The sequence below is a fragment of the Agrilus planipennis genome, unplaced genomic scaffold (assembly GCF_000699045.2).
Source record: "Agrilus planipennis isolate EAB-ADULT unplaced genomic scaffold, Apla_2.0 scaffold30, whole genome shotgun sequence".
Classification (NCBI taxonomy): domain Eukaryota; kingdom Metazoa; phylum Arthropoda; class Insecta; order Coleoptera; family Buprestidae; genus Agrilus; species Agrilus planipennis.
This window is the reverse complement of record NW_020438923.1, coordinates 1810116-1836584: the sequence shown is the minus strand read 5'-3', so window position 1 is coordinate 1836584 and position 26469 is coordinate 1810116. Positions and strand designations below refer to the sequence as shown.

At 36.1% G+C, this 26469-nt stretch overlaps 3 protein-coding genes across 14 annotated transcripts in view; 1 reads left to right on the top strand and 2 right to left on the bottom strand.

Moving 5' to 3' along the window:
- Positions 1-19425, bottom strand: part of LOC108732345 (hormone receptor 4) — a 62882-nt gene extending 43457 nt beyond the window's left edge. Inside the window, exons 1-3 of one of the 4 annotated variants that reach the window (XM_018463094.1) lie at positions 16078-19425; positions 12200-12361; positions 244-302 (exon numbers count right to left, since the gene is read on the bottom strand). In XM_018463094.1, the coding sequence (XP_018318596.1) occupies positions 244-302; positions 12200-12201 (61 nt within the window). In that variant the 5' untranslated portion in view covers positions 12202-12361; positions 16078-19425. Of the gene's footprint in view, positions 1-243; positions 303-3045; positions 3383-12199; positions 12362-16077 lie in introns of those variants that run through there. The other 3 variants (XM_018463096.1, XM_018463093.1, XM_018463097.1) reach the window with 3 other exon arrangements.
- A 1738-nt stretch (positions 19426-21163) lies between these two features.
- LOC108732346 (cytochrome b5) lies at positions 21164-24454 on the top strand. Of its 7 annotated transcripts, none has more exons than XM_018463104.2 (5): positions 21164-21350; positions 21507-21539; positions 21888-22051; positions 23046-23245; positions 24026-24454. In XM_018463104.2, the coding sequence occupies exons 3-5, from the start codon at positions 21941-21943 to the stop codon at positions 24099-24101; spliced, it is 387 nt and encodes a 128-aa protein (XP_018318606.1). In that variant the 5' UTR covers positions 21164-21350; positions 21507-21539; positions 21888-21940; the 3' UTR covers positions 24102-24454. The 7 variants fall into 7 exon arrangements, with proteins under 7 accessions (XP_018318606.1, XP_018318607.1, XP_018318603.1 ...); XM_018463105.2 differs by having other exon boundaries at positions 21881-22051; XM_018463101.2 differs by having other exon boundaries at positions 21480-21539.
- Positions 24455-24547: 93 nt separating this feature from the next.
- On the bottom strand, positions 24548-25758 carry LOC108732247 (DNA repair protein XRCC2-like). Of its 3 annotated transcripts, none has more exons than XM_025973907.1 (2): positions 25716-25758; positions 24548-25473 (listed from the first exon to the last, which is right to left on the bottom strand). In XM_025973907.1, exon 2 carries the CDS (start codon positions 25403-25405, stop codon positions 24626-24628), a length of 780 nt encoding a protein of 259 aa, XP_025829692.1. In that variant the 5' UTR covers positions 25406-25473; positions 25716-25758; the 3' UTR covers positions 24548-24625. The 3 variants fall into 3 exon arrangements, with proteins under 3 accessions (XP_025829692.1, XP_025829693.1, XP_025829694.1); XM_025973908.1 differs by lacking the exon at positions 25716-25758 and adding an exon at positions 25563-25707; XM_025973909.1 differs by lacking the exon at positions 25716-25758 and adding an exon at positions 25603-25707.
- Between the last annotated feature and the right edge of the window lie 711 nt (positions 25759-26469).

Sequence of the window (26469 nt, the reverse complement as noted above, 5' to 3'; positions counted from 1 at the left end):
CATTAAGAGAGCCGCAAGGGCACATTAAAACATTAAACTTAAGCAATCGCAACGGCATACTCAACTACATGACCACACATTCAATTATGATTTTTAGCATCATGCCAATAATACATGACTTTGATGATGACGATGATTATGGCGATGAAAAGGATAACATTTAGATGATCTAATGATGGGATGACTGATTTAAGCAGAGCGAATGTTTGATGGTGATTTTGAATTTTTAAAAATTTAACGTACCAGTCGGACCTGAATTAAGTTTTCTGTTGGCCTTCCAGACAGGCTTTGATTTGATTTCCCTGCGGCAGAAAGAAAAATTTCATTTTTAAAAAAGTCTTACAAAAGAGTTACAGCAAACTTATCATCAAAAAATAACCATTTATGTAATAATTTTGACTTGTGACAAAAGTCGTTTACAAAAAGTTATCACCAGAAATCAACGGCTTTGATACCAGAAAAAAAAGGATAACGAAAACCACCTTGTACATTTACCAATGTAGATGTTATGTATTTGTACAACTTAATAGGCTCCGTTTGCAAAGGATTTCAAAGGACCCAATGAATGACTTTACGCTAAAAAGCTGTAGAAATGTCAAAGCTCAAGCTGTGTGTTTAGCAAAAAAAGCTGCCAATAAAACCACCATTGCCCCCATTTGATAAAAAAGCCAAGACTCCAAGTTATAGGAAAGAAAATAAATTATGATGTATCTCACTATTCAAATAATGCGATTCAATACCTTGGAATCAATTTGTAGTTCCACTGAATCCAATAAATGTGTACATATTTTCCTTTCGTTTTTTTTTTGGCGTTTATTACGTAAAGAAAATCGATTTCATTGCATTTGTAACCTCCACAACGCCCTAACAACTGACCTATGCTATTGATTTTTGATCCATTGCAGAAAGCAAGGAACTATCTGCTAAGATCGTATCGAATACATCGCAAAAATTTCGCATGTTGCACATTTTGTTAATTCTTCGAGTATGAAGATGTTCGTGATGTAGCTAGATTTATAAAAATATAAAAATTGACGAATGTGATGGTTTTGCTGAGACTCAAAGAGGGTTCATCGAGATAAACCGATGGAGAAGAACAACGTAAAGTTGTTATATGAGAAATATCTGTCGACATACTTTCTGTTTAGACCTCGGTAGTTTTTTTCAAAAAGTCAGTCCAGTGCACATCATTCGATGGTGGTCGATTTGAAGTAAACGCGAAAATCGTGATTGTTTTCCGTCGAGCGCAGACGTGTGAATGGGAATAGGTCCTTTTTCCTGGAAGCACAGCGTAACTGTGTACGTATACGTATTTGTATACTTCAATCGCGCGACTAAAATTAACCTAGTTTCGCTGTAGAGTACTTTGACATCAAGCCGGGCAATTTTCGATCGCAAAACTGACCCAATTGTAACTGGTCTATGTTACTAGTTTAACTGACCTAACATGCTACTTACTGACAGTAGCCAAGCCAATCGTTTAATTCGCGAAGAAGATGAAAGTACCTACAGAATGTCATTGTTCTAGTTGGAAAACTACCACCGTCCGTTTAACCTTTAACTAACTATACAGTTAATAGAACGTAGAATCATAATCTCCTATACTTATCAAGTATGTTGTTCTGCAACCATTCGATGAGCTTTATACGTTGGGCAAACTGCGAGGCACTTGTACGTTAGAGTTAAACAACGTTTTGATCAATTTAAAAATATGGACCCACGTAGTACGTATCTTGCAAAATAAACCATAATAGCGGTTGTAATATTTTGTTTTTAGTTATGGTGACGCTAAAGCGTGAACGATAATGAATGTTATCACTTCAAAAGTGCGTGACTTGGTACAATTTGTTTTCGTTTGGCTACCACCAGACCTTTGCAAAAACAAACTTAATTTTCTTTTTAAAATACGGTTTCTATTTCTGTAGTGATTTATTGCTAACAAGGCCAAGATGGTAGTAGTTAGTTTTTATTTTTATTTACTCTCAAATTTTTGAAAAACCACCGAAATAAGGCCTTACATAATGTTTCTACGTATATGTATATAGTGACTTACTTTGCTAGTGTTTACTTGATATACTTAGAGCCCTTATTGTTTCAAAAACAGCTCTCAACATTAGTTGATTAACATGAAACACACGGCTGACTGTTTTCTTTTTTATATGAACATAGTGTCACGCAAATCTACGATATTGAATACGGAACACACAAAACGCACTTCGCATTTCCACATTTTCTTAGAATCGCGCGAAAAGATGTTTTGACCCATTTTAAATTCTATTTTTACCTATTTAACAATTGTTTACCTGTCAAACTAAAGCTGTATTCTGTGACTCATTTAGTGACGAGTGCGTCTTCAAAATGAAATAAAATAAATTGTAGACGCAAATAGGCGATAGTTTAGAATAAAAAGCAGTGGCAGGTTGCGCACAAGACCACAAGGACTGCCGAAAATAAATTAATATAATCCATGGACCAAGAAGGATTCGATCATATTATTGGGAAAATCGTTTTCGTGCATGTTTATTGAAAAAAGCGATGAACACTTAAATGTGTTCAAAACCCAACGTATACTCCTACGCCCTTGATGCTAAGATTGCCTGAGCAAAGATGATATTAAATTAATTCGAAGTGGTCTGTATTATGTCGAAACTGCCAGACGCGGATCGCGATTTCGATCTTTTTGGATCTCATCAGCGCGTCGCAGACAGCTCCGACAGAACACAGACCAACTTTTACCTGCTGTTTTAACAGTGCGTTTTAGAAAATACTACAAATGGCGCAGTAAACGCCATCTGTAGCACGATGCTACATTTTAGGATTAGGTTTTCAGCAAGTAGATATCCACACAAGTGGACCTTGTTGGAGCATACGTAATCCTAAAATGTAGCATCGTGCTACAGATGGCGTTTACTGCGCCATTTGTAGTATTTTCAAAGATGATATTAGTTATTGGCGATAAAATTACGTAAAATCGATTATTTTCGTGGCAATAAACATGTATAAATAGATATCGAGTTCTAAGATTTTAGCAATTTGTTTACTCACCGCACCCTATCGTTCAACGTGTTGTACCTACTCGGGCTGCCACTGATAAAAACAACGTGCTTAAAATTTTGTCCGTTGGTAATGAAAGACATACACAATTTATCAGCGTACGCATAAACAACTATTATCACAGCTCAGTGTTTGCTAATGTTAGATAATAACGCACTTATTAATGTTTAAAACAACTGTCTAAATAAAATTATTTCGTTCCACTTTTTGCAGCTTTACCGCTAATTTGTTTTGTTTGCACTGCCACAAGTTCGAGTGTCAATAGCGAATCGACGGTAAATTCACTTTCTTACAGATTGTTTAGTCTCTCATGGTAACTTAGGTACCACTGTTAATAAAATTAAAATACGGAACATTTAGTAAACAGTTGTGATAAATAATTTCGTAAATATTTTGCTTCAATGTGCTATTTTTTTTTGTTTTTGGCTTACATTTGAAATTATTAGTGTAACTTTATTCTAATTTTTGTCACAAGAACATGACCTACATTTCTTCTTTGTAAAGGAAGTGTTTCTATTACCATTTCGCATTCGTTGATTATAATACGTTACATTTATAAATTAATTATCTTTTCTCATGATGTTCATCATTAACGATTAATTTGGCCTGTCAAAAATAAATCATCATTAGGATAATAGCGACACAGAAGCCGCATATCATAAATAACAACATCAAGTATAAGGCAATTTTGAATATGTGCAATAAAAAATACGGTCTGATATAATATGGGAACCACAAATTTTAGTCACTATTCAGTTATTTTTAATGGGTTTTTAAAAAACATTACGAAATTTTAACAATTTCGGAGAAATAGCTGTTGATTTTATTTTTTAGACAAGTTGTGTTATCAGACTTTTATCATTTTTCTACCCATTGGTGGTAAAAATAGCTTGAATCATGTTTACTACTCATATGCGTCACGGTCGCCCAAATAAATGGTGGATGCGCTGGGATATCGAGTAAATTGAATCATGCTAGCACTAAATTTTATTTATTGGTTATTGCAATCACGAATTTGATTAGTATAGGGAGTAATTAATAAAAAATTGGGTATAAACAAAGGGTATTTGTTACTGTATGTCCTCAAAGTCGAATCTACGTATGGGCATTTTGGGCTGCAGCCCAGAAACAATTTCCCTAATACTTTTCTATCATTAAAGAAAATATTTTTTTGACAAAATGATTAATTAAGCCCCAAAGTAGTGTTAGTCCAGGGCCCCCACATTCGGGGTCTTTATTACTATAAGTCGTATTTGTATATAAAATATTTCGTCGTTTTTCATCCTTGCCACCGATCAGTAACCTCTGGGACAGATTATCGTTGCCTTTATACGAGGGTGGATTGATAAGTTTCCGGCCTGACCAAGAAAAACAAGGTTTTTAAAAATTTTTTTTTTTTATTTCTCAACATAATCTCCTCCAAGGCTGATACATTTCTCATAGCGGTGTTCCAGTCTATTAATGCCATCTCTATAGACTGATTCGTCAAGCTCCTCAAAATAACCATTTACAGCTTCGATTACTTCTTCATTGTCCGCAAATCTCTTACCGCCAAGCCATTTTTTGAGATTAGGGAACAGAAAATAGTCACTCGGGGCTAGGTCTGGAGAGTAAGGAGGGTGCGGCATCAATTCAAACTTTAGATCGTTGATTTTAGCCGTCGCAACGATTGACGTGTGCGCTGGTGCGTTATCGTGATGAAACAAGATTTTTTTCTTCGCCAGATGAGGTCGTTTAATTTTCACCTCGTGGCTCAAACGTTGCAATAAGTCTGCGTAGTATTGACCAGTGATAGTATTACCCTTTGCAAGGTAATCAATGTATATAATACCTCTTGCATCCCAAAAAACAGTAGCCATAACCTTGTTCGCCGAAAAAATTGTTTTTGCCTTCTTTGGAGTTGGTTCCCCTGGTCCAATCCACTGTTTAGACTGTTCTTTGGTTTCAGGAGTGTAGTGGTGGACCCACGTTTCGTCAACGGTTACGAATCGACGCAAAAATTCGCTTGGATTACGCTTATACAATGACAAATTTGCGGTAGAAATGTTTTTTCGAATCAATTTTTGGTCGACTGTTAGCAAACGCGGCACCCATCTTGCACAGAGCTTTTCCATATGCAAATGTTGGTGCAAAATATGTTGCACACGTTCATATGACATCTTACAGGTCTCAGCTATCTCACGCACTTTCAATCTGCGGTCTCCCAGCACTATTTGATGAATTTTTTCGATCATATCTGGAGTTGTGACCTCAACGGGGCGTCCTGAGCGAGGCCCATCAGAGGTGCTCACACGACCCTTTTTAAACTCGGAAACCCACTGCTTAACGGTTGAATATGACGGGGAGGATGTCCCCAGTGTTGAGTCCATCTCTTTTTTAATTTCCTTCGGCGTTAACCCCTTCAAATAAAAGTATTTGATGACAGCACGATTTTCCTGCTTTTCCATTTTTACGAAAACCACAGAGGCGTCTTGTTCAGCGTGCTGTCAAACCTACACTAGCAAGGAGATCGGGCTGAAACTATAGCTACAAGCTATCCAAGGATGGTACTATAGAATGTCACCTCAAGGTAGGCCTAGTGGCGTCATCTCTTGGTTAGGCCGGAAACTTATCAATCCACCCTCGTATTCTCCCTTTCCGTCTACATCATTTGGTTGTCCGTTAAAGGTTCTGCGCCGCCCCCTCGGTGACAAGGTCGTCGCAAGCCATTCACCCCTAAATTTAACCTACTCGGAGCCATCTTCGATATCACGTTGAGCTTGCGACCCGTTTTTATTCAGCAAGGTGCGATTTTTGTTCATTCCGTCTACGATAACAGGTGTAATGTAATAAAAACGGCACGCTGAGCTGTTTTTGGCTTGTGAAAGGAAAAAACGGGGTTAATATTGATTTCTTTAGTCCTTCCGAATTGAAACTGGGAAACTGAATTGAACGGAATGAGATGGCGTCGACTTTTTCCTTTTTTAAGTGAGTGTACGGCGAAGAATATTAAAACCAGGATAAGTTAGAAAAACTTACGTCTCAGCTGAATCATTTATCTTTGTAAGTACGACAAATTGTGGATTAAAAGTGGATCAATGAGATGCAGAAGCAAATTACTTAAATCTGGATTTTTTGTAGATTTTCTTTTATGCTAAGTCAACTTCATCCCCTCTTTTAAAAAAAAAAAACAAGAAAAGGACAAATTTAATATCCATTCACCTTTCTCCCTTTTTTTTTTTACTGAAATCGATTTTGTCGCACCCGTCGTAAATTTCTCGCGAAAACGCAAGGTCATTGCGGCCGTTCAACCCCAGGCTTAACCTAGAAACCGTAGGGCAATCAACCGTCGTGCCCTCTACTTCTTTTCCACCCCACAAATCCCTTCAACTGGAATACCTCCATACACGTAAAGGAGTAGGTACGTATCTATAAATACATACACGTATATATAAGTGTATGCACTAGATTTCTTTCTTTGTGCTAATATACAAGAGCGCAACGTCCTTCGGGGTTCACGCTTTCCATCCCCATCGTGTGTGACCGAGTTTGCGCAAAGGGGTTGGCTGCTGCTACGTGTGCAATGTTATTAAAATTTGATGTGTACTAATTAGAGGCTTGAAAAAAAAAAATGATGCCCCAAACTTGCGATTTCGCTGTAGATAACGCCAATTTTATATAAACACAGGGGTGGGTCCAGAAAATTATTTCGTACAATAAGAAAAATAAACATTAAAGCAAGGTCAATCATAAAATCCTTTTATTGATTTTGAGGGTATCGGCACGTATTATGTACATGTGTATGTAACCAATTGTACTCGTCAAACAGAAATTTAATGGGTATAACATGTCATTAGAATGTATGCAACCAACTATACGCCACATTTAGACCCGCCCATCTTTTTCCAATTGTTTCCTTCCACTTCGAATGCGATTTTTAATTAATAATGAACGATATATAAATAATACCTGGTCGCGACGCCGAAAATCGCAATGTATAAATAATAAGGGATACCTACGGTGGTGGCGGATGACGGTTGGCAAGGAGAAGGAAGGAGCAACGGAGTGGATTATTTCTGGTTCGGCACGACAAGGCCTGTTGAGGACGGGCGTTGAACTCGCCAACTCCTGCACCACTGACTACGTTACGGTGACGTATTGTGCTGCTACATGGCAGAGCCCGAACGCAAAATTACTCGCCACACTCTACCCACACCACCATCATCATCAGCTGATATGAAAAAAAAGTGAACAACTCTCAGGGTCTCTATTTTCATAATTAAGTGCTCGCCAGGCCCTTAAATGACACCATATCTTATCTAAAGAATGTCGACATTACTTTAATTAGTAAGATCCTTGATCCTTTTTTCTTCCTGTGTACCTATTATGTATCATCGGAGGACAAGGGTCTTTAGGTCTCTCAAGATCTTTATTTTGAATCGTCTTCAAAGATGCCTACCATTTCTTCTAAAGAACATCGATTTGGTTTTGAGGATTATTTTTTATTATTTCCATCAATTACCTACACTATTATACGAGGGGACAAGGTTTTATAATCTGTAAATATCCTTATTTTCATAGTTAAGTAGGTCCTCAGGCTCTTCAAAAATGCCATTTCTTCTGAAGAATGCCTGTTTGGCTTTAAGGATTGTCCTTTTCTTAATTCCATTGAGTATACATCGTCAAAAAGAAAGGATTACGGCCTTCCAGGGTCTCTGTTTTAACTAAGGACTTGGGTTATCCTTTTTAATTGTGCATACGGAAGACGATGAAAGCCAGAGTGTTCACTATATGTTCATAAAGAAAATTTCACTCATTTTATGCGAAAAGAGCGCCCACCACATATTCCAATCCATTCTCAATCGCTTTACCAAGACGTAAAATGGATGCACACTATGACATGATGATTTACAGTTTTCCCAACCTATTTGGCCGATTAAAAAAAGGTAACAAGCAAACCTTTCTCTAGATAAAAGGATAGAGATACGTGAAGGGTATCAATTTATGATTCTTCTCTGACCCAGTTACTGGAGCATATAGGTTTTATTAGTTTTTTGACTGCCGAGAGCCCGAACTAATAAAAGAAGAAGGTTCAGATACTTAAGGAAAACTCTTGACCCGAAGATGTCTCAGTCTGATTTCCCAAATACGGAGATGTTTTAATATTCGTTTCGCACTTGTTCACGTCCATGTGTGTTAGCGATTCGGCTATCAGCCTTCAATCCACTCAAACTGGTAGACATGTACTTATTAGACACTCACACTAACACAGAACATGTTGTTTTCTATTTTCACCTTGACACAGTTATCCCTGGTAAACGCAAACGTGATCACTTTCTTTGGGCGGGCAAGTTAAAAACAAAAAAAAAAAACCGAACCACAGAAACAAACGAATCGTACAGTAACATGTACATAGTTATCAAGTAAAGACATAAACCAATCTCTGTGTCGATATACAAATGTACTTTTCACATACTTAAATCTATACGTTTGACATTTAGGCGGAAATAGACTGGACGATAATTACAAATACATCCACCCAACTTCATGTATCATGACTTAATTTGATAGTTGGTGGTAAAATACAATATGTATCACTTTAATTAAAGTTGAAGAATTCAAACCAAAACTATGCACTTTCTGAAAAGGGCATTGGAAAACAGACCAACAAGATGTTGACTTCTTGTACTTTGAGTTAAAACTAAGGGCGACTGAAAAACAAAGACATTCGGTAATCAATATGGTTTTCCCCAACAGTCCCCCACGACCACCGTCTTCAGCTGGTTAAGTGAAACAAAGTTCTGAACCATTGTAATTAGATACCGCAAGGTTTCTTTTCAACATTAATTGCTAGTAGTCAAATATGTTACAATGTTACAAAGACAGTTTCACAATGGCATACCGAGTTAAGACCGTTGTGCGTACCCATGCGTAAGTATATGTAATAGTGGGAACAATAGTTCTACATATAGTAAAATTGCAACCCCTTTTCTATGAACTATTTCTAACGGTCGGTCATCATCAACGAAACTAGATGTTTCGTAACGTCTTTTGGACAAACATATAATTGCCCAGAACTCGTTATTGCAGAAACCGGTAATCTGACGATCAACCACATAAAAAAAAGTGACCCCTGTTTCAACTATTGCATGGTAATGTGAAAAAGAACACATAGAATATTTATATGCTAATGTCATTTGTCGCCAAGAAGGGATAGTTTGATTGTTTCATTCATAGCCGATTTCAACCAAAAGGGGTTACTGTTTGAATGCGAAACTTGTAGAAGAAAAAGAAATACTATGGACCAGTATTAACTACTTTTTATTTGACACTCACTGTCACCATGTTAAATAGAAAATTTGATGGAGTAGCTACAACGTACAGAATCATTCATTCATTGTGGATTATCAGCATTATCCAAGAATACAGGTCTGGCCTGATGATGGTGCCTTTAAAAAGTGAAAGTCTAATAACTACTCGGATGTACTTGATTTATACAGAAGGAAATGATATTGAAGAAGCAAGTGAAAGTAGAGCATTTTGTCATAGCGTCTTCGAGAACCAGAAAGAGTTACAGTGAGGAAGTACATCTAGCAAGAGAGACTTCGTGAGAAAGTGGTATTTTTGGAAACAAAACATACGCGAATAATTTGATAAGGGAGAGAAGCACAAATAACACGAAAACATGATTATACTCTCACGTTGTAAAACAAACAATAAGAAGGAAAGGGAACAGGAAGAGGCTGAGAGAATGAATCTCTGGAGGTCCATTTTTGTGAAACAATTTTCCAGATTGCTGTCGGCTTTCAACAGTGTCACACACAAACAACTCTGGAAAGACACCTTTCCGATATAGACGATTATTATTATTATGTTATTTTATTGTAGTATGAAAGAAGACAAAACAAACACGTTGTTTACCAAACATTTTATGCGTGGCATATTTTACAACACAATTAGATTGTTTATGATAGTACATGTACAAATTGAACACAAATAGTTGTTTACTAACATAATTGGACGATATCGTATGAATTTGCAATGAATTCCAGAAACAGAGTTAAAAAACATGCAATTTATTATAAAGGATGATGTCACGCAGCAGGATCCTCTGCAAGAGAAACGTACCATAAATAATTATGTAACAATTTTCAATTTATTCCATCAATTTCTCTCATGTGATGCATCAATTGAATATGGAAATTTTTGACGAGAGTTGTTTCCCATTGAAATTGGGCCAAGAGAGGTCATATAAAGTAGAACATGCATTTCAGCCAAGAAAAGATAAATCATTTAAATGAAGGAATGGGATAATTTAAATAAAAATGTCCAAAAGATCTGGACATTCCAGAGCTTCAAACTGTTGCAACGACGATGGAATGAACCCATAACAGCAAGGTCTATGTCCTTAAAAGATTCTGTATGAGGATACCGAAAATCAGAAATATATTTGAGGAAGAAATCCCCATCTACTTCGTTTACGCAACAACTTAAGGATTCCTGTTACTGATTGTCAAATTCAATGGTGCATCAGGTTGAGATGCCTACACAGAGGATAGGGAAATTTCGCGAAAATGACCTGCAGAAATGAATTCTGAAGGCTGGAGAATAGCGGACTTCAAAGTGATGACCAAAGCATGACTCCATCATGGTTTCAGCAGTAAGAACTCTCTTTTTGCCTAGACCATGGGATGGATGATCAGCTTCAAGTGTCTATCAAAGACAGAATTAGACGAAGAGCTATCAAAAACGATAACATTCACAGGGGCGTCCCTCAATCTTCCTGCTTCTTCCTGAAACTGCTTCCTGAGACACTTTGTATTATGCTACGATACAATTGGCAAAAAAAGCAAATACTCATTCCAAAGCGTGGATCTATGTAATTTCGGACAACTTACTTTGTTTCCGACAAAATTACAATGAAGAATGTGCAATGGGAAGATTGTGATTGTGCACCAACAGCTTGGTTCGTGGGGGATGCTTTTATTAAGGAACTTGGTCGCCGCAGTCGGCGCCTCTTCGCGTTGGAGTTTTTTCTGTTTCCTCTTGTCGGACAACGACGCGCTCGTCATCTTTCTCCGAACGCTGCCTGTTCGGAACTGGAAACAGTATGAACGACGGGACTCAGTGCGCAGGACAGGTAAACGGCAACACCCGCCGTTACTGACCTACATTACCGACACAGGTGAATGACCGACCGAGTGTAGAAGGCAGCGTGGTGGACGGACGCGAGCGAAAATTACGCGCTCCGAACTGACGCCGACGCCGACCACGACGCGCGCCGCCGACGCCGCGCCGTTTTGGTTGCTCTGCGTCGTGTTCCGTTGCTGTTTTTGTAATTACCAGAGCGTTGGCGCTCTGCGCACTGTGCGCAATTTTACTACCCTCTACTCATAAACGAACGGGCTAATGATAAGGACACACAGAGCTATTGATAAATATTGTTCCTCACGGCGAAACATTCTGATTTATTTCGGAAACTGATGTTTGTTTCATGAAAATCCAGAACTCCGAAACTTGTGGCACTTTTATGAATGACTATATCAGGAGCAGCTGTTTCAGGATGGCAAGGGAAGCCCAGGAACTCTGAGAAATGCTACTAGCATTGAGGAATTTCACACCTGACTCAGGAATTCCCTTCGATGTATTACATTGTTATAGCGGAGGGTGCAGATAGGTAACTTTTACTATGATGTACGGCTAAAGAAGTCCTTGATTTAAAGGAAGAAAAAGCCCAAATTCTATTAGCTTGATAAGAAAGCTGACAGTCACAAAAATACACAAGACTCATGTCCATGAATCTTCCACGATATCCAAGGAGAACTCTTATCATTCAAAGAAGAAAATGCTATACAAATGTGTAGCTCCAAATATATTATATGGTCGTTTTCATGAACATACAATGAGCTAGTACAAGAAACGTAATGTATTATCTTCTGTAAGGAAGACTAATAAGACTATGAGAGGTCAACAAATCCTTTCGATTGATTGAAATTGATAGACTGAAAATCTCCACAAATGTTGAAGAGTTCAGCTCATCAAGAAACCAAAAAATTGTATAGAAATTCGTCATAGGCGCTACGTCGTCTTACGCTTGATAATTAACCAAACCATACAAGCGCTAATTAAGCTACTAATTAAAAGCATAATAAACTCTACAACTTACATTTTGCGGCTACAGCAGTTAATTTGAAAATCAGGTACACAATTTGTGAAGCGCTTAAAAGGGGGTGGGGTGTAGGGTTGAAGGTGGTAGTTCCAATTTATTAACTAGAGTCTTTTTTCACGTCGAGTCTCTTACACTTCCGCCAGCCTGTTCCGGTCTCATCTGAAACAAATAACAGCCCATGAGTTGTGAACAATCCCAAAAAGAAAAGCTTCTATTAATACAATTTCATATTTTGTGGTTTTCATTGTTGTATTATAACAGTGCGAGAAGGCAACTCGCTCTCGCTCTTAATCAAATTGAACCGAGAATTTCGGTCATATAGGCTGAATAACATTGACCTGTCGGACGAACTGAGTCAGCGAGAGAGCGACGACATAAAAAATAATAATGTGCCGAAATTTACTTATGGCCTCTGGCGTCCATTACCCTCGGGATCATTGGCGACAGCAGAAAATAATGAAGGAATAATAATAATAGCAATAACAGCTAAACCCGACGAGAAAGTTGAAATACGTAATGTAAATGTAATGGATGAAAAGTGGGTGAAAAAGAATTTATACATACTGGGAGATGCGCAGGAGTCAAGGACCTCCCGGCCAAGTGTCAAAGCTCCAAGCCTGATCGTAAGCCAGAGCTTTGGAGAACTCAAAAAAGAACAGTTACATCGACACTCATTAATACTTTAGAGAGTTTGTCAAGTACAATTATTCTTCTTTGAACTATTCAATTCAAGGAAGAACTACTAGACCAATTTCATAAAGATTATTCAAAAGTGTATTAATATTGAAACTCTTCACGCACGCTTTTGTGACCGTTGCTTGCCGCGTGAACGCAACAGTCTTGACCCGACCCGCTTCCTGGACCTTCTTCTAGTCCATCTTATTATTGAGTATTAATTAACACGACCGTAATGGATCTGGAGATCGCCGCTTGCATTTACGTATGTATTTGGGAGTTTGTGCAGAATACCCAGACCGTTATTAAACATTCATGCGCGTCAGTCGTCTATTATTTATGCCGAATTAAGCCCACTTAATTTATCCGACACACGTCAAATCAAAACTGCCCACGGTTCAAACGAAAAAGGAAAGAGGCAGTTATGATGTGGAAAAGGGCGTTATTTTCAGCTTAATGTGTGAGGACTAAGGAAGATTATGTAGTAAAAGAACTATTTGTACCAACATTGGATGATGAGGTTTAACAGATTATTATATTAATGAAAGGTAGAACAGATGTGAAGGTACGACACCCTATCTGGAGGCTGTAATCCGTAGATGACTATGGATTATCTAAAATTTACCATACACTTTCAGTAATTGGTTGTCCTTATAATGGTAAACATATTTGGAAGAACCTCTGCTGACAGATGCATCATACTCCTTTGGTGTGGGTTGCTCTCTCCACAGTGTTTATTCAGAAGCTTTTTAAACATCCATTTGTCTCATACTACTTTATAATCAGCGTGCAGGTAAACGCATTGTCCTGCCATTCGAATCGGCAATGGGCAATATATAAATCGTAATTTGTCGACTTGAAGGAGACCTTGGCTCGTTATTACAAATACGTATTCCATTTGGAATTTATCAATGTTCATGGAACAAAAAGACGGTGAAAATGTCATTGTAACTATTGCAGAACATGCATATTTATAGGGGATTACCATCCTTCTTTGTTTCTTGCAATCGATCCTTTAATATTGACATTGTTGTTTGTTTCACTCACACACTCCTTTTGCTGTAAATGAATTGTAACAGATGATGAACTTGTGATGGTAGAAACGGAAAATCTGGAATACCGCCAGGAAAATCTTGAAGAAGAACTGAAAGATAGCATCCCTTTTGGTGTAGATGAACAGAGGAGGAACTGATATTGGTAGAAACGGAAAACTAGGAAAATCGCCAGAAAAACCTTGAAAAACAACTGAAAGGTTGCACTCCCTTTGGTGTAGATGAACATAGGAGGAACTTGTAATGGTAGAAACGGGAAAACTAGGAAAATCGCCAGAAAAACCTTGAAGAACAACTGAAAGATAGCACCCCCTTTGGTGTAGATGAAAGATAACAGAGGATAAACTTATGATGGTAGAAACGGGAAAACCCGGAAAATCGCAAAGACAATCTTGAAGAACTGAAAGATAGCATCCCTTTTGGTGTAGATGAACAGAGGAGGAACTGATATTGGTAGAAACGGAAAACTAGGAAAATCGCCAGAAAAACCTTGAAAAACAACTGAAAGGTTGCACCCCCTTTGGTGTAGATGAAAGATAACAGAGGATAAACTTATGATGGTAGAAACGGGAAAACCCGGAAAATCGCCAAGACAATCTTGAAGAAGAACTGAAAGTATCCCATGGTGTAGATGAATAGAAGATGAACTTGTGTTGGTAGAAATGGAAATCCTGGAAGAACGCCAGGAAAACTTTGAAAAAGAATTGAAAGATATCCCCCCTTTTGATCATCTTGTGATGGTAGACAAGGAAAATCGGGAAGATCGCCAGGAAAACCTTGAAAAAAGTATGAACAGTGCTTTTTATGATACGAGGATGATCAAAAGTGAAAGATGAAGAAAGAGCAAGAAGCCCTACAAGGGGGCAACAACCGATGGATCTAACAACTGAAAAAGTGGATGGTAGAGAGCTTCCAATTCTTCCTCATTTTCTGATTGCGTCACAATCATCGGAATTTATTCGGGAAACGTTAGGCAATGTCGTTTTCATACACTCTTGGCTTTTATGGTAATATTCCAGTGCTAGCAAAAGTATTGTTTAAACAGTAACATTATAATAGAGAAGAACAGAGATACAGATAGGTATTAAATGTGTTATGCAATCGGATACCACCACAAACATCGAGTTGTTATTTCATTACACGAAGCTGTTCTATAATGTAGCACGAGCAATTTCAAGCATTTCTAACTTTCACTTTCCGCGGTAATATTCCGGAACTTCGCGATCTAAAAGAATACGTCGTCGTCCTTTTTTCTTTTTCGTTTTTCAATTCTAATTAGTTTGCTTGCAGATTGATTCGTTAGGGATTTTGGCATAAAACCAGACCATTCTCATGTAGTAGTGAGCGTCTCATTACACCTACCCACTTGTACTCGACTTATTTACACATTTATTATCTCGTTGCGTGAATCATCTTTACAAATCCGTGGTTTTGTAGATAAAAATATGTGTATGCATGTGTATAGGTATATCCATTTGGATATTGTGTATAAGTTGTTCCTTTCTCTCCTCGATTCTCGTGTTTCCGATTAAAATTTTTTCAAAAATAGCCCATCGCGTTCGGTTGGCGATACGGACGCGGTCAGGTATAATTTTCGCTTGTTTTCGGCACCGCCGCCATCTTTGAAGGATTCCCGGTTTTTCAGGAGCACGTGCCAAAGGTCATTGACATTGCAATATACAGATGGTGAAGGAATTGAACGCCAGTTGTAACAGCAGACAAGCAAAACAGGTCATTGCGGATTCGTGTTCAGAAAAAAAAAACAGAACGAAAATGCTTGCATAAAAAGGACCAAGTGCCAAAAAATCGCTCACGTGAATCTCTTCGAAGGAAACTAAGTGTTTTGGTTTTCGTTTTTCTTATCGTTAATATTATTATTATTATTATTACTGCCAAGTGCGAGGTGTAATATGTATGTAGGATATTGAACGATTCCAAAGGTCGAGCCAACTAAGTGCTTAATAAATCGCAATATGCAAGTCCGTGCATAAAACGGCTTGCTTATTTACCACATTGCTGAGCAGTGCTATTATAGTTAGTTCAGCACGCAGTAGGCTCTAAATATATAGGTCAGTGTGTAAAATTAACGGATCCGTGCGTTTTTGTGCGTTTGCGGCGAATTATTTTTCAAAAGGATAATTCACTTACGTCTCGAAACGTCTAGGGCGTTCGGGGAAGAACCGCCAGTTTCCATTAACGAAAAGTAATATTTTGTACGCACGCACGGTCACAGTCCCAAAAAAATAAGTTCTAATCACACTTGCACATCAATAAACAAAAACACACTGTCCTCTTCATCGCACCACATCACCGTTTGTTTTGTTTTTCTTTTTTTTTTTGTTTTATTAGTTACTATGATGCAAGAAACATCGTAGAAGCCTTAGCTCCTCGCTTGTATGTTGTTATGTTAACGAGCGTTGTTCACTTGTCACTGTTATTATTGTTTTTGTACCGTTTGTCGTCGTCATTATCATCAGTAATTCGGCGAGGGATGCTATGGAGATCGCGTCGCTACGCGTACGTCGCGGCATGCCGCTTCGCGCGCGCGTTTAAATGGCAGGTAATGATGAAAAGGCAAGTTTATTTTCGGGGAAAATCGGTGTTCGTTTGTGAGAAAAACTGATCGCCGGGTCGGGAAAACGCGCCGCATATACACCACGACAACAGTAAGCAGCGTGTTATACGAAACAGTGAGCGGCAGCGCTCTGTTGCTCGAACTGGCAGGGTGAATGACCCATGGCAGCGCGTACGCGCTCTGGAGGGGGGATTCCCTGAGCCGCGCACTTATTGCATCTCGTTTCCGCCTTTGGCGGACGGACGAAGCGTCGTCCCAAACATCGATTCATTGATAGCGCGCTCCGCGTTTCTCTTCTCTCGCTTGGACTGGATTTTCCCTTCTTTCTTTTGTTTTTCCAACTTTTCTTCTTGCGGACGACCGAGGAGAGGAGGCCTACTGATGCGGATACAACTTTATAGTACACAGCCCTTTCCGATCACCGATCCCATCGAAAAGATTCTTGAAGAGGCACAGGAACATTACCCCCTTTCACCCAACCTCTTCAGATTAAAGACCAACGTCCCTCTTTTGCAGATATCTGCCAAATCGTCGTCGGAATCATCCCTACATTAACTCTTTCGAAAAATTTCCTTTAGAGAGCTGTTAAAACAATTAGTAAATGGTCAGTTCAAGTAATAAGCGTTCCGACTATTTCTCCCTTGATCACACTATTTCCTTTATCTATAATGTGTGCCCTTTTAGAAAAAGATTTCATGGGATCTATCAAGAAGAAGAGCAATCCTTGAAAATAAGAAGGTGCAGGGGTGAAGAGTCCGAAATAAATTCTTATTTTTGTATTTCCGTCCGATATGAAACGGTAAACCGTTTGATTTTTAATAATAATTACTGTTCCATGAATATAACCAAAGTTATTTTATCGTAGTGTAATGAACGACAGATAAAGTCAGGAGTGAGTGACCTTGGATAAAATCACAAACCAAGTGTTATATTACATAGTTGTGTTTGAGGTCAAAGAAATCTCTTATTGTTTATCCATACTTAATTTATATTACGTGCCTTTCCCTGTGAAAATTTAACAAAAACGGGAAAAAAAGTTGAAGGTCTCCTTAAACTATAGTTGGGATAAAATCGACGAAAATATCTTAAAAGTAACGATGAACATGACGATAGATAAGATTCTACGTAATGTAGCTACCGAATTATCTATTTAAAGTATTCAAATATTCGTATGCCGATAATCAACAGGTCGTTATAACGTATATATTTTTATGTTCTTCGATACTATTTTCGTTACCGAGAAGCGTTTTATTTCCGGCACATACATACGATTAGTGCGGAAAAATATGCTTTTTAATGTCAACTGCATTTGTGTGCGCCCCGCTAAACAAACGGATTGTTTGAAGAAGATTAGAAATAGCGATTGTTAGTAATGGTACCTACAGAACTAATCAGTAATGCAATATATGGTAAAGTTGCCATGGAGCAAGAAAATGAGAAACCGTAAAGGAATCTACTTTGATTTCGATGGAGGATCGTCAGAATTCATGGTCCAGGCCATTGAGATGACTATCTAGTTGAACTGTTCTGGGTTTTAATGTTGTGAGGGTAGGTTTTCGTTCAAAAACGAGTTGAAGCTCCCACAGTGGATGCAATTGAAGCTGTTGATTTATATGAATAGAAGATTATCAGATTTCTGGAATTTCCAAATGGATCTCCTGATAAAACTTATCAAATTTGATATTCCTGGAGTTTGTGCTCAGAAGGGATACAGGTTGAGGTTATCAGGATAACTGGACAGTGTATCATCAGATTTAAGGGTCCAGGAGAACGTCCCAGTGAATACCATCGAATTGAACTCATTGAGTTTGAAGTGATAAGGGTACCAGAATAGAATTCAGCCGTGAGATAAGGTTATCAAGGTGGAACAAAATGAAAATGAAATTGAAATCTTAAAGAGCAGGTTATTGGTTTTCTTACATCATTGAAGTAGATTGGAATCTATTAATATTTGAGGAGTTTCTGGTGAAGATAATCCAATTGAACTTCTGTACAATCGAGGTAGTAGCTTTAGATTCCGAAGCAACAATTGGAAATGAAAAGAAACAGAATAATTCTGACAAGATGGTAATTGGAATCCACATATGAACTTAAGATTTGAGCGGGGGATCGTGGAATTCCAGGGTCTAGGGGCACTTCCTAGTGAAGACGACTTTCGTCAAGTTTGAAAAGCATTTGTGTGCCAAACGTTCCCCGAAGCAACAAACACTAACTGATGGTTATAAAAGTTCAGCTGCCGTGAGCTAAACTAATATGGATTTTTGTTGGACGAGTTCAGAGACCCCAACAACATATTTCTCCGTGACGTCACAATTTCGCTGTTCCCGTTGCGCATGCTAGGAAGTTGGTTGTGGGTTCAGGAGTGCGCCTGTGATATGGTCGAACTAAACGGCAAGGCTTGTAAAGTTTACTGACATGGGGAGCAGCGCCGTAAAACGCTTCATGTTCTCTCTCTCTCTCTCTCTCGCTTGGCAGCCACCGACTGCTTGCTTTCCGTAGAGATATAAAGTAGAAAGTGCGACTACGATGATGATGATGATGGCGATGGCCACAAGCGCCTTATTATGGACGGGCGGTTGACTGAAAACGAAAGTAAAACTGCTCTCTGTCCATTTCGTTTCCACGTTTACCGTTAGCTTGTCTGGAACACGGCATTTTTATAAAGTTCGCGTAGCTAACACACCAGTAATTTATTCGTTTCGAACGGATAGGCATATACTTTCACACCTCCATTGTCGAAGAAAAAAAAAGACAGAGATGAGAATGTCAGCCAGCAACAGTAAAACGAAATCCGAGGAAGCTGAACCCTCTTTGCTGTAGTAGTCGCATATTTTGGGGGCCCGGGTCCTTTACATTACTTCATCATCTTCATAAGGTCGTCAGTCCTAAGACTGGTTGGACATGCACCTTCACTCTTTCCAATCCTGCCCTAATCTTTGCATTTCCCTAAAACTAGAACAACCCTGTTCTAGGTCTACCTCTACCTCTCCTAACTCCCGTTTCTGCCTCTAATATGTCTCTGCCTAGACCTTCATGGCTAAGAAGATGTCCACTAATCTATCTCGCCTATTTCTTATTGACTTTTATAGAGTCCTCTGTTCTTCTATTCTTTCTAATACATCCTCATTTCTAACCTTCTCCATCCACGGTATCCTCATCATTCGTCTGTAACACCACATTTTGAACGCTTTTAACCTTTTTTTTCCGCCGCGTCCACTGTCCATATTTCGCACCCTTACAGCGCTGTACTCCGAACATACACCTTTAACAACCTTTTTAGAATTTCTAAATTAACCATTCTCAAGCATAGAGGTGACTTCTTTTAATTGAAGGCGACTCGACCCTGCGCTATCCTCTGTTTTATGCCCCTACTACTCTTTCCTCTCTGACTTATCTGACTTTCTAGATACCTAAAATCGGCAATTTCATCTAATTTTTCGTCTCCTATCTTTATATTCGCTCTTTCCCTACTTTTTCTTCTCTTGTATACCAGAATTTTTGTGTTACTTTTATTTATTTTCATTTCATCACTTAATTTCAAAAAACGATGCTAATAAATTAAACTCCCTAAAACTTTATGATAGAGCCGATAAGCGGAACTAAAAGACCGCAAATATTTTTTTAAATAAGTTTCGAGTCCTTTAACCGGGGAACCCCGTAACTGTTACTGTTAGCAGAGGATTCTGGATAAATGGTACTGACTCGTTCGTTTGTTTTGCGAGACCTTAGGGGTTGTAAGGTCGTGGATTGTATCTCTGAAAAGACCAGAGACAGGAGACTCAACTCGAGTGAAGAGTATGAGACGAAAAACAGAACCTGGAATGGTCCTCGTTTTTAGACCTCTGTGCTAAGGTATGTAATTTTCTTTATATATGTGTTACATGACATACAGTTACGCAATCAGAAGACCAAATACAAAAGACCTAAGACCACCCGTTATGGTATTCTTATTTCGTCTCATGAAACCTTACTTTCTCCACCGAGTCGGATCTTTTGTCTCTACTCTTCTTAATGAAAATCTTCTTTGAATCGTTCCCTTCACATTCGTCAAATCTTTGATTCAATGATTAAAGTATATTTTGCGCTATTAAGGATTTGGACAAACGCCATTTTTTATTGAATTTGTCAAATACTAAAATTCCTAAATTTTGCAAGACCTTAATAAAAGAATCTCTTCCATTATTTTATTATAGCGTGCCAATACGTAAGAAACAAAAAAAATTGCCAGATTTGCCAAAAATGCCAGTTACCCATTCTTATTTTAGAAATTGTTTCTTTTTCTTTTAAATGATTTGTAGAGATGAAAAACTTACTCGATTTTATGGAGTTCCAATCATGAAGCTTTTTCTTTAATTATTATTACCGGAATTGGGTCTAACATGTCTATTTTCACAAAAAGCCTCCCTTTTAATGTAACAACTCTGTACACAATTTCTGTGTCAAAGTTTTCGTAAATTCTTGCTCTGTTTGTTTGCATAGTATCTATATATTTTTTTACATTATGACTATATTTATAATCTATCACCCTGTATGTTTCTCTTTCAGAAATCAAATTAAATACTAGAAAACCTGCCTGTGGCGTCACCATACGGGGTATGTGCCAACTTATTACTTCGCAAACTTGCCTGTAGATGCAGTATCACCCACATTCGAAGAAATTATTTAGCCAGTTGTAGAGGCATAGATAAGGTAAAAAGTATACCTGCAATAAATCTTTATTTTTTGTAAACCATAAACGTAATTAACTAAATTAACGGATTGCTTAGTTAATTTTGTGATCATTCGAAAACAAATTTGAAGTGCAGCTGTAAAATTGGAAAAGAGGTGAAAATATCAGTGGTTGAGGGTGAGCATTCTTTTGTTTCTCAACAAACAGCAACACACAACCTTATTTATTTGTTTATTAGTTGGTCATTTTGTAGAATTTTATGAAAATAGCATTTCCTTAAAACTAACATTAATATTGTTTTATAAGCTTGAAAGTGGTTATTGGTTGTTCCAGGAAATACTTCATTAAGCTACGAAATAATAATAGGTATGCTTTTTTTGCATGGAAAGTGCGTTTGGTATGTTTAAATTTAATTAGGAACCATTTTACTACACTGATGTGTTACATTTACTGACCAATAAGTAATTTCGTTGTATTTTAATTAATTCAAAAGACGAAGAACGAAGATGGAAGATAGTGACTTGTAATAATAGTAGAGTTGCATGTCATGTTCATCACTACCGTTGGCTACTGATAATAGTGCTTCATATATACTAGCACGAACTTTTAAAGCAAATAATTTTAATCCTTGAGTCAGTCAGTCTTTAAATAATAGAAGACAGAACCAGTTGTATATCAGATAAAAAGAGTGACTAAAATTGACTTAGTTTTTAGGTTACAAATAAGAATTGTGAATTGATAAAATTGTTGGTTTGATAAAACTAAACATGGCCAACAAGGAATACTCGTTTCAGGAAGTTAAAAAACATAACAACAATCAGAGTACTTGGGTTGTCATTCATAACACAGTTTACGATGTGACTCCATTCTTGAATGAGGTGAGTGAGTTTATTACAAGAAATTTAATTACTGAATTATTACATATTTGAGTGTCTTCTAAAGCAGATTTATTATGTTAAGATATGCCAGTTTTGCAAGCAATTCATTTTTTAACATGTATGTATTTGGTGAAAATGTTATAGGAGGTAACTAGTTCAAATTTAAGTTACTTACATAAGATATCCAAGTGCTAAAGGTCAGAAAGATTATCTTGCAAAATTGTGCTACTAACTTTTTTTGCTGTTAAATTTTATAGTAACAAACTTATGTAGTTTTAAAAACACTGGCATACAAGGAAAATTATTCTGATATTAATTTAATTGAGAACAGATCAGCTATTAGTAACAATTTTATTATTAATGACAATAAATCGCTTTTTACACTGAAAAAAATTAAATATTTAAGGCTCACTAAACCCAGTAACCCAGTGATAAAAGTCACATATAATATTTTAAATATATTTCTGTTTTCTACTGAGCTTTAAGTACTACACTCTAAGTGTTAACTTCTTAATTGTTATTAAATTTTGTTTTTGTATTGTAAAATATTAATTATAAGGTGAAGACCTTATAATCCTAATGATTTTGTATCAGGAAGAAAAGGTGCAATTTATGGTTTCCTTTTGAACTTATGCCACAAAATCAAAGGTCAACCAGGCATTAAAGAAAGAATTCATAAATTTTAATGAGTTTAGTTTCCTTCTAATTTGTTATTTATATTTTAAAAATGTGTATTCTTGGAAGTTATTGTTACCTAACAGCTTTACAACATTTGCGTGTTGTTTTTTCGTGTCATGCCTTCGCACATATTTTTAAGTCATTTACGATTTTTTGTATTACGTAATTGTGTGTTTACGTTAGGTATTTGTGGCTTATCACTAAGAGTTTATCTTTTGACAATGATAAGTTGAGCTTTTTACTTATCATTATCTCTTATTAAAATGTAGTAGTTTTTATTCAAGGATTTTTTATATAGGTATATGTTTATTTTTAGCACCCTGGCGGTGAAGAGGTACTTTTAGAGCAGGCAGGAAAAGATGCCAGCGAAGCCTTCGAAGACGTGGGGCATTCCACTGATGCCCGTGAGTTGATGACAAAATATCGAATTGGAGAAATCGTAGAATCCGAAAGAAAGCCCGTTCAAGCAAAGAAAGCCCAATGGCATGATGACTCTGACAAATCGAAATCAGATAGGTAAATTATTACTTTCTTTTTGGATATATTGTATAACAAGTGGAAGTTCCTTTCTGGATTAATATTTAAATTTTTGGGGAGGTGCACTTTTCGTAAAACATTAATTAAAGTACAATAAACACTTGAAAGGGTTTCACCAATTACTTTTATTGATCTGGACAATTCGTTTCAATATGTATGATCATTATACTCTTCATAAGGGTCACATTCATCAAAATAATATTGACGAATACAATAAATGCAATTGATGTAACTCTTTCAAGTATTCATTTAAGTTTAACTGAGTCCCTTTTTCGTCTAATTGTCTAACTGAAATTAAAAATTTAGTTTTTTATTTAATTTTACGATTTCAAAAAGATATATACCTACTTAGCTCATTGTTTAACTTTTTTGAATCAATCCCACTGGTTTTGCTTTTTTTGCAATAATGGTAATAACGCATGCCACATTAGCTTAAACAAATAAAATGCTAATGCAAACTAATTATTTTCAAGGTTTTTTTTGATTGCTAATTGTGTAGAAAACGATCCGTGTAATATACAACTGTTGAAAAACCTAATATTAATTCTGACTACACACTTTCTTGCATGCTCGAAAAATCGTATACAATAATGTCTTATCTAAAACAATTCACCTAGATAGAGTTTAAACACTACCGGAGAAATAAAATAATGTCAGACAATAAATTATAGACTCATAAGAAAAAAAGCTGTTAATTTAATAAAGAAATTATACATTTTTAAAATGATTAATTAATGGTTAAAATTTCTTGTTTTTCAGCTCCATGAGGTCTTGGTTACTGCCTGTAATTCTGGGCGTAGTTGCTACTCTAATTTATCGTTTCTATTTCCAGTAGGCTTTAATTTTTTGATTATTTTTGAACACAATATCATACACACTATTGTAGTAAAGATAACGAGAACAAAACAAAAAACGAATCAAAAGTGATGTAAACTTTTCCAACTAATTAAATTAATATCATGTGCAATTTTTTAGATTGTACGTATAAATGAATCATTGACACCTATTAGTTTAGATTATATTATATAGATTTATACATATATGTATAAAAACATAATGTTAATGTCTGTGTGTGTGTGTTGGGGTTATTCTATGGGACCATTTGTGTTTAATTTCCAAATTAGTTAGTACGTTTTTATTTTATATTTTATTATAATTCCATATGTGCTATTAGTACGTCTGTTTTTTTAAAAAAGGAAAAAGGATTGTAGTATTTCAGCTTCTAAACAATAAATTTACAGGTCNAATTCGTGATTTTTTTTTTAATTTAAGGAAAAAATTTACAAAAATTAAAATTATATTTTTAAAATAATCGCTTATAAAAATTCAACATTTGACTTGTATAAAATGTTCCTTCCTTTACATTTTCTCTACAAAGGTAAAAACATCACTTGCTTGGCATGTATACAATTTTGTTTCATTTACTGTCGAAATTTTAGTGTTTAATTGAGTTTTATCTCTATAAAAAGTAATTTTATAATAATTTTCCAAGTATTTCTTGTCTTTAATTGCTTTTACAATTGCCAAATTGTCTTCAAAAAACAGATTTCCATATATAAAACTAACATTAAATTCCTTAACTATAGTGTATAATGAACTAAACAATTTTAAACAATGATTTTGCAAAGAAACAAAGTTGTTAGTATCTGAACCTATTTTTTCTTCCCAATAAAATGCAGAGAGACTATCTAATAAAATTAAACCAATATTAGTATTACTTAAGAGTATATTTTCTATGTTAAGAATTGTCATATGTAATTGTTGACCATTGTAACAGTTGAGAATAATAAGTTTCTCCAGACATGATTCTAAAACTTCATTAACTTTACTTTTGTCCTTTACAGTTCCTTTGATAATCCGTTTAAGTAAAGATGCAAAGTGCACTAAATTGAAATGATGTTCTGTGTTAATAATAATAGTACCACAGTCTTTACCACTTAAATAGTTATCAGGTAAAACACTTCTCAATAGTAACTCCATTATAAAACCCCTTTTAATCTCACAATCATCCTCTGTTATTTCTATAATTGTGGGAACATCTTTGATATGATTTGGAATTATTGGATGTAATTCACCTATGCTAGGACGAGAGCTTATTCGTTGAAAGAGTTGGATACCTGATTCCACTTTATTCTCCATGGTAAACACAGCAGTCTTTATAAGAAGCACTGCACTATATCGTCATATTTCAATGTTTGCTTATTTACCTGTTTTGAGAAAATTATTACTTCAATTAGTCAAGAAATAATTTAGTTAAGAAAAAGTAGCAATATCTATGTAGTAAAAGCTTTCTTACTGCTATAAACAGCAATAAATGTGAAAACTGAACCAGAGACCTATTAAAACTGTTAATGTCAAGGCTGTGTTTCCAAAAGCACTTATTTTTTGTGAGCAAAACATAAAGGACTGCTAATAGTTCATTAATATCTTTTTAAATTTATTCAATTACCTGAATTAATTATAAAATATATGAAATTTTGAACAAAAACAACGTAAATAAACAATAACATAACCCTAAAACACACAACTGTCATCCAAACAGTGTTCGATAATACAGAAAATAATAATTAATACTAATATTAAGTATTTTATTTCAAAAAATTGTAATATAGTTTGAAAGCGTTACAATAAAACCACTGCAAATACTTATTTTTAATTATTGCATTGATTACCAAGTTAATTTAGACTTAGATCAGTCTTAAAATTCATTCAGTTGACTGATTAATTGATATGAACGCAACTCGACTTTTTAATTAATAACACTAAATATTAGGAGCGCAGAAATCAAACCCATCACAGCTTATGCTATCCTAATACAAAAACGCCAATTTTCGATGTCTACGAAAATGTGAATACGAGTGTCCAGCACCTTCACCATTTATTCTTTCAATTATGAAATCTGTCTTTTTATTGGAAACTTAACGACCTACATACTCTCTTGACTAATAAACATGCTTTGTCTAGTAATTAAGATAGATTAATATTAATTTACTTTTTTTCCTCGTTAATTAATAGATGTAAAAAATCAAATCTACGCGTTAGTGAGGTATTTCTTATCTACACTTACTTTATTATCAACAAAATTTACTACGCATTTTCCGTTTGTTTTAAACGAATTAAAGACAATTGTAAAATTAAAACTTTTATTTTTATTTTAATTGTATTTTACAAATTGACTTAAATTATTTAAGACATAAAATTAT